This window comes from Plasmodium reichenowi, chromosome 10 (genome assembly GCF_001601855.1).
Source record: "Plasmodium reichenowi strain SY57 chromosome 10, whole genome shotgun sequence".
Taxonomy (NCBI): domain Eukaryota; phylum Apicomplexa; class Aconoidasida; order Haemosporida; family Plasmodiidae; genus Plasmodium; species Plasmodium reichenowi.
Genome location: NC_033655.1, coordinates 952,769 through 961,090, shown reverse-complemented (window position 1 = coordinate 961,090; position 8,322 = coordinate 952,769). Strand labels below are relative to the sequence as shown.

At 18.9% G+C, this 8,322-nt stretch overlaps 5 protein-coding genes across 5 annotated transcripts; 3 read left to right on the top strand and 2 right to left on the bottom strand.

Annotated features, from left to right (window-relative positions):
- Nucleotides 1-346: 346 nt before the first annotated feature.
- Nucleotides 347-2,501, top strand: PRSY57_1024000 (RAP protein, putative; the record flags this gene model as incomplete). The annotated part of the gene is made up of 6 exons (XM_012907829.2): nt 347-973; nt 1,267-1,530; nt 1,770-1,982; nt 2,068-2,172; nt 2,275-2,319; nt 2,454-2,501. 6 exons carry the CDS (start codon nt 347-349, stop codon nt 2,499-2,501), a joined length of 1,302 nt encoding a protein of 433 aa, XP_012763283.1.
- Nucleotides 2,502-2,685: 184 nt separating this feature from the next.
- Nucleotides 2,686-3,474, bottom strand: PRSY57_1023900 (hypothetical protein; the record flags this gene model as incomplete). Its single annotated transcript, XM_012907828.2, has 1 exon — nt 2,686-3,474. One exon carries the CDS (start codon nt 3,472-3,474, stop codon nt 2,686-2,688), a length of 789 nt encoding a protein of 262 aa, XP_012763282.2.
- An 851-nt stretch (nt 3,475-4,325) lies between these two features.
- Nucleotides 4,326-5,933, top strand: PRSY57_1023800 (hypothetical protein; the record flags this gene model as incomplete). Its single annotated transcript, XM_012907827.2, has 2 exons — nt 4,326-5,637; nt 5,788-5,933. 2 exons carry the CDS (start codon nt 4,326-4,328, stop codon nt 5,931-5,933), a joined length of 1,458 nt encoding a protein of 485 aa, XP_012763281.1.
- A 299-nt stretch (nt 5,934-6,232) lies between these two features.
- On the bottom strand, nt 6,233-6,625 carry PRSY57_1023700 (hypothetical protein; the record flags this gene model as incomplete). Its single annotated transcript, XM_012907826.2, has 1 exon — nt 6,233-6,625. The coding sequence occupies one exon, from the start codon at nt 6,623-6,625 to the stop codon at nt 6,233-6,235; it is 393 nt and encodes a 130-aa protein (XP_012763280.1).
- A 694-nt stretch (nt 6,626-7,319) lies between these two features.
- PRSY57_1023600 (RNA-binding protein, putative) lies at nt 7,320-7,802 on the top strand (the record flags this gene model as incomplete). The annotated part of the gene is made up of 1 exon (XM_012907825.1): nt 7,320-7,802. One exon carries the CDS (start codon nt 7,320-7,322, stop codon nt 7,800-7,802), a length of 483 nt encoding a protein of 160 aa, XP_012763279.1.
- Nucleotides 7,803-8,322: the final 520 nt, after the last annotated feature.

The window sequence follows — 8,322 nt, the reverse complement described above, 5'->3', positions numbered from 1 at the left end:
TTTATATTTTTATTTTTTTTTTTTTTTTAAATAATTAAAAAAAAAAGGGGATATTTTTTTTTTTTAAAAAAAAAAAAAAAAAAAAAAAAAAAAAAAAAAAAAAAAAAAAAAAAAAAAATATATAATAAAAATTATGAACCGTTCATAAAAAAAAAAAAAATAAAATAATAAAAATAAACAAAAAAATAATAAAATAATAAAAATTATGAACCGTTCATAAATAAATAAAATATATATAATATATAATATATATATGTTGTGCCATTGTGTAATAGATGTGCTGTTCCATTTCTATTTTCTTAATTGCTCAAAATGTACAATTACGTAATAACATAAAAATGAAAATATGAGTTTCACAATTACTAATATAGTAAATAGGAGATATATTATTTACCCCCTTACAAAATGTAAAAGAAGATATAGTTGTACTTATAATATAAAGAGATATATGAATGAAGAGGGTGAAAGGAAAATATCACTACATACCGCTCCCATTTTTGATGTAGAGGATGTTATGAATAAAGAAAAATTACTATATGTAATAAAGAATATTCAAATAGTAGATTTAAAAGAAAAAAACATTTTAAATAATATAAGTAATTTATTAAAAAAGTATATAAATGAATATACTATTGAAGAAATATATACCATTATACATATATTTTGTAAATTAAACTTTACAAAATATTCTTTATATAATAATTTTATTAAAATTATTATGAATAAAAAACCAAAAATTGATTCTCGTATGTTAACGCAAATATTAATTGATCTTCATAAATTATCATCTTTAGATATTAATGTGTTGACTTTTTTTACTCAGTATTATATAAAAAAAGAAACTCATCAATTCTCTTTATTTGATTTATCTATGATACTATATATATTTAATAAATATAATTATAATCATATGGAGACGGTGGACAACATAAGTAAAACAATTTCTCAATACTTTTTACCATACATTGATCAGGTAAAACCACATTTATGAAACGTGTACAAAAATAGACCTACATATGTAATATATATAATATATATATATATATATATATATATATATATATATATATATATATTTATATATTTATTTATTTAATGATGTGAGTAAATATTTTTTTTGTTGTAATTTCAAAAATGAATTTCAAATTTTATATATACATAAAGATAACACTGTTTCCTTTTTCAAACATATTAAGAAATATATGCAATATGCCTTTTATATATATATATATATATATATATATATATGTTTTTTTTTTTTTGAAGGATAAAGGTGTGTTAACCACCATTCTGCTAAGCATATCAACGTTAAATTTGAATTATCAATTTTATCTCGATGTGATGAAAAAACATGTATATAAAAAATATGAACATTTTGAAGTAAAATATTTGTGTAATATTTTATACTCCATTTTGTTAAGACTTGTTAATACTTTACATAAGGATGACATATTAAACATTATGCTGAATGATATTATGTATATATTATTAAATAATATTAATAAGTTAAAAAATGAGGAATTAAAACAGGCAAGCTAAAATTAATAAAAAAAAAATTCACAAATGAATTATATCATATGTGTTAATTTATGTATAAATAAATATATGTCTTTTAATATTTAATGTTATATAAATATGTTCATTAGAATATGAAAAAAAAAAAAAAAAAAAAAAAAAATTAATATCCGTTTTATTTCATTTCATTTCAATTTATTTATTTATTTTTATTTTATTTTATTTTTCTTTGTGTATTTATATTTTACTTTTAGTTACATATATCCTTATATTATTTGAAAGATATGAAGGAAGAAAAATATGAAGAAGCAAGAAAAATTATTGAAAAAAAAAATATTAAAGATACAGTAACTACATCCAAAATTCAACAACAGATAGCCAAGCTATTTAAGGAAATTGGATTGAATGTAGAAAAAGAATTTTTAATTGGACCCTATGTATTAGACTTTGCTTTAAAAAAGAAAAAGGTAAAAAGTATATATAATAATATATACATTATTATATATATTTATATTTATATTATTTATTTATTTATTATTTTTATTTTTGTAGATTTGTATCGAAGTTAATGGATTTACACATTACTATACCTTCAATGGGAAAATAAATGCAAAGACTACCTTGAAATATTATATTTTGAATAAACTCAAGTGGAAGGTAAATCTTATAATAAAATAAATTAATAACGAAATATTATTGTAACATATTTTTAATATTACACATATGATTTTATATGTGTACGTTTTATTTCTTATATAGGTCCTTACTATTGAATACATGGATTGGAAAAATAAATCAAAAGAGGTTAATAAAAAAAAAAAAAAAAAAGACATGTTAAGAAAATGAATTTATGTTTATATGTGTATGAATATATATGCAAATATGCATATTTAAATATATTTATTATATATACATATATATATATATTTATTTTTTAGGATAAAATAAAATATTTAGAAACAAATGTACTTGAAAAAATAATGTAAAAAAAAAAAAAAACTTATTATATATTTTAAAAATTTGACAAAATTATAATATATATATATATATATTTATTTATTTATTTATATTTTAATTTTTATATTTTAAAATTTTTGTATTTTTTTTGTGGTTTATTTAAAAAAAATTGAAAAAATAAAATTATTTAAAAGCTTTTTATTCCGTAATATTTCATTTCTTTTTGCTAAACGAATCAGTATTTATTGGACATAAGCTGATTTGTTGATTTTTTTGTAGATTCTTCAAATCGTCTGTTTTTAAGTTATCCGTTTTTTTTGTATTATAATATGTTAAGGTTTTAATAATCCATTGATCATTTTTTTTTATTAAATTACTTACAATTCTTCCTTTCTTATTTTGTTTCTTACTTTTAATATTTATGATAATGCGAGCATCGTTATCATTTAAGAATCCTGACCAGAACCTTGAAAAAAGAACTTCTTCATATTCTTCTATTAGTTTTTTATCTTTTAAAACGCTTTCTTTTACTAGTTTCACAGCAGGGGGTTCTTCAAAAAACATGATTAACAATTTAGTTATACAATAAGCAAATATGGAAAAAAAAAATAAAAGAAAACCGTTGTATGTTAAATATAATTTGTTACTTTTTATATACACAACTATCTTACTGCTTCGCTTCAAGTTATTATTATTATTATTACTTGTACTATTATTATCTACATCACTTTCATTTTTATCGCTTTTATTCTTACCACTATTTTTTTTAGTTGTAGTGATATTCCCCCTTCTTATTATCATTTCGCTCATGTTAACACATTTATTTATGTCACTGCTTAAAGAAAAAAACAAAAATCTCCTCTCATTCCATCCAGAAAATGTCCTCCTTTCTATTTTTCTTATGTTTCCCTTTTTTTGAAGTTCAAAAGGAAGAACTCCAAAAAAAGATATTCTTCTCTTACAAATATTCCATGTACAAATTTTATAATTTCCTATTTTCATTTTTCTCTTCTTTTTACATAATATGTATATATGTATATATATGTATATATATATATATATATATATATATATATATATCACAAAACTAAAAAAAAATATATATGTCCCTTTTAAAATAAGAAAATATATGTATATTTAAATGCATGTGATTATTTCTTACTTTTTTTTACTTTCATTTTTTACCTGAACAGTTCAGGCAATTTTCAACAAAAAATAATATAATAAAAGAAAAAAAAAATTAAATAAAACAAATAAATAAAAAACACACACAAATAAATATATATATATATATATATATATATATATAATATGTATGTATGTATACAATATTATTTTAATAATTATAACAAATATGTTCTTATCAATAGATATAATAAATAATGATACTTTTGTGCCCATTATATAGTTTCATCTGGTAGGTCATCATATTATAATTTTTCATCAAAGAACTAATACATTTATTCAAATTTATAGAAATATATATTTATACCCTTTATTATAAAATAATATTTTGAAAAATAAAACATTATTTTATACTTCTTTGTTCACAGTATCGTCTTCATTTTAAACAAGGGATCTATATATATTGTTATATTATTTTCCATAAAAAATATTGAATATATGTATATTTTATATACATATATATATATATATACATATATTTTTTTTTTTTTTTTTTATATTTGTAATTATATTCAATATAAAGCATACATTACCATACGTATAATAGGAAAAATTCCTATCTGTCTATATATTAAATAATTTATATTTTTCCAGATACTTCCCTTTTTAGAACCCTTAAATTTTTCTGTCCACATGTTAAATATTAAAATGCTCTAAAACATAAAAACATGAAAACATTATATCACGAAGATATAATAATTTTCTTATCAATAGAAAGTTTAGAAGAAATCCTAAGCGTGTTTAAAAATATCGGAGGAATAAAAGGACGTTTTCATAAATTTATAAGTTTTAAAAATAAATCAGATATATCTTTTTTTTTTAATTCTAGGGATTATTTATTTTTAAAAAAGGAACCAGGTAAAATAATAGACGAAAAGTATAAATTATTAACAAACAATAAGGTAGATGACAAAAATATACATGAAAATAATACATTTGAAGATAAAAATATATGTGAAAAACAAACAAACATAGATGTAGAACCTAGAGGGCCATTTGAAAAAGGAGAAGAAAAAATACTTGAAGCTATATCGTTAGAAAATAAACAGAACAATGCAAAAGACATAAATGATTGCAGGTTACACATTTCCAAAAATAAAAATGTAGAAAATGAAGAAGATAATAATAATTTAAAAAAAACGGAAAACAAAAATGATAGCAAAATTTCCAATCTTAAATATACATATGATGAATATGAAATGATTATTGAAGAAGTTTATAAACATTTATATAAAAACGAAACATATACACCTATGTCAGAAAAAAACAAAATGGTAATTGAACTTATTATAGAAACTATAATTTATGGAAATAAAATAAAATTAAATATTTACAAACTGAATTTATTCATATCAATTGTAATCATGACCTTGTATCAAATTATGGAAAACTTAGGTGTAAAAGAAAAAAAAAAAAAAAAAACTATAAATTATTTTATAACTTTATTAAAGAAAAATATACAGTATAATAATTCACCTGAACAAAATAAAAAAATAAAAGATACACAAAATAATACACGTTCTGAAGTAAATATAAATACCCATAATGAAAAACATATAACTATTCCAAATCAAGAAAAGGATAATGACAATAATGTAAAGAATAATAATACGATTATAAAAAATGATAATAAGGATATTATAAAAATCAAAAAAAATACTATAAAAAATGATAAAAGAAAACAAAGTAGTAACACAAGTATGAATCTTAAAGATACAAAGGAAGACAACATTTTAATAAATAGTACTAATGAAGTTAAAATAAATGAAGAAAAAGAAACCAAAAATGACATAATATTTTTTAATTATGAAGAAGCAAAATATATAATAAAATATATGTTTGAAAATATTTTCTCTATATATAACATCTTAGAATATATGTTTTTATTTCCATCTTATCCAGTTCATTTGTGTTTCACAAATTACTGTTCTTTTGTATCTCCCCCTGAGCCCTTATCTTTAAAGGATGAAATAAAGGAAGGTTACAATATATTTTTTTAGTGGATTGAAAATTATATATAAATATTAAGACACATTCATATAGGACATGTACACATATATATATATATATATATATATATATATATTTATTTATTTATTTATTTATTTTTATTTTTTGTCCCTTTGACAGATGAACAAAGGAATGAAGACAATAAGTTCAGTACTAATGCTTATATTTCCCACGTGTTACATATACCTTTATATGTACTTGACAAGTTTTACAATAACCTTAATGATTTACAAGAAAAAATCGATAATGCTTTAACATTAATGTAAGGTTTTTAAAAATGAGGAACAACATATATATATTAAAAATTAAGTAATTAAATACAATTAATTTTTTTTTTTTTTTTTTTTTAAACAAAATATACAATTGGCTAGTTTTCGTAAGCTAGTTATTATTTGCTCACATACTTTTAAGTTTATTTCATGTACAAAAATACAACACAAAAAAAAAGGACAAAATGAAAGGAAATATATATATATATATATATATATATATATATATGTATATTTTTTTTTCTTTATTTTGTGTGTGTGTTTATTTCTCTTTTTTTTGTTTTGTTTTGCTCCTCTCACACATCATAAGGTGATAACTGTAATGGGAAAAAGGTATTATTATAATGAATTCTCGATTTAATCCATAGGGCCATCATATTTAATTTGGTATCTTTTATATCAATTGGTTTTGGGAATAAAGTATTATATGCATAGTCAATTTTTGATTTTTCTACATCATCAGCATTTAAATAATTTTGCATATTTCTTAGTATTCTTGAATCAAACCAAGAGAAATTATTAAAACATTCATTCATCATATTTGTATCTTTCCATTCAGATGACATTTCATAAGCTGTCATCATTTTTAAATCACCTAACAATAAATTTAAATTATTTCCCTCCACATTTTTTTTTTCTTCCTCCAATTGTTTTAGCTCTTTACTCATATTATTATTATTATCAAGCATTAGTAAAAAATTATGAACAGTAAAATGAAATATATATATATATATATATATATATATATATGTATGTATTTACTTATTTTTGTATTTATTTATTCATTAAAATGGTAAATGTACATATCCATCTTCTCACTCATATTATTACAATAATATGTATATATATATATATATATATATATATATTTTAATTTAAAGTCATATGTTAATTTTCCTTTTTTCGTATTTTAAAAAAATTGTTGTAAAAAATTAAAAATTGTAAAATGTGTTTTAAAATGAACATTATTTATACATATAAATTTTGAAATAAATAATGCACACTCTACATATATACGTATAAGAAATTAAATACATATAAATATATATATATATATATATTTTTTTTCAACCGTACTAGGAATGAATAGAAAAAAAAAATGTACAAAATGTTTATAAAAAGATGAGAAATTTTTTCTGTATATATATCAATTGCTAAAATAAATATATACATATATATATATATATATATATATATATATATATATGTATTAATATAAAAGAGAAGAGAGAAGCCACGTTTATTTTTTTAATTTTTTGCTTTTTTATTTTTCATTTTTTATTTTTTTTTTGTGGAAAGTGTTTCTTTTTCTATAATATTCATATAGTTCCATTTCTTGGATACATCATAAAAATATATCAAAAAAAATAAAATAAAATAAAAATGTTCTTTAAATTATTAAGAGGAAGGAAAATATATATTAACAACAAAAAGTACTATAATAAGAAATATATATATGGAGATTCTTTTTCTAGTAGCCCCCAAAAGATTATGTCAGTTCGCAACTTCAGCGAATATATTAATATAGAAGAGAAAATAAATTTACCGAGATTGAAATTAAGAGGATTACCTTTTGATGCATCAGAAGAAGAAATAAAAAATTTCTTTAGAGATTTCCAATTAACAAAACAAGCATATCCTATTCATATAATTAAAGGAATTAAGAATAAGCCCACAGGGCATGCATATGTATATTTCGATGATGAAGAAGAGGCCAGAAATGCTTGTCAAGCTATGAACAGGAAGTATATAAGAGACAGGTTTGTGGAAATTTACCAGGATTATATTTATAATCACAATATAACACCTGTAAAAGAGCATGTTACAACATTGATGAGGGACAGATATAAAAAAGACAACCAATAAGGGAAGCATAAATAAATAAATAAATATATATATATATATATATATATATATATATATACATATATATGTTTATTTATGCATGGACATTTTTTTTTTTTTTTTTTTATGTATAACTTTTTGATAATTTGGTTTTTATATTTTAACTTTAAATTCAATACACATAAGGCATAATTGATATTAATATATATATATATATATATATATATATATATATATATATATTAGGTGTATGTATAAATTTATTTATTTATTTGTTAATATAAATTTTTTTTTTTTTTTGCACGTATAACTCTCAATTGTTTCAGTTGTTTAAATAATTAATCTCCTATTAAAAAATATAGCTCATATATTACATTTTAAATTTTGGCTACCCAAAAAAAAAAATATATATACATATAAACATATATATATATATATATATATATATATATATATATATATACCAAATGAATAAAAAAAAAAAAAAAAAAAAAGTTTTTTTTTTTTTAATTAAAATAAAAATAAAAAATAAAAAAATATA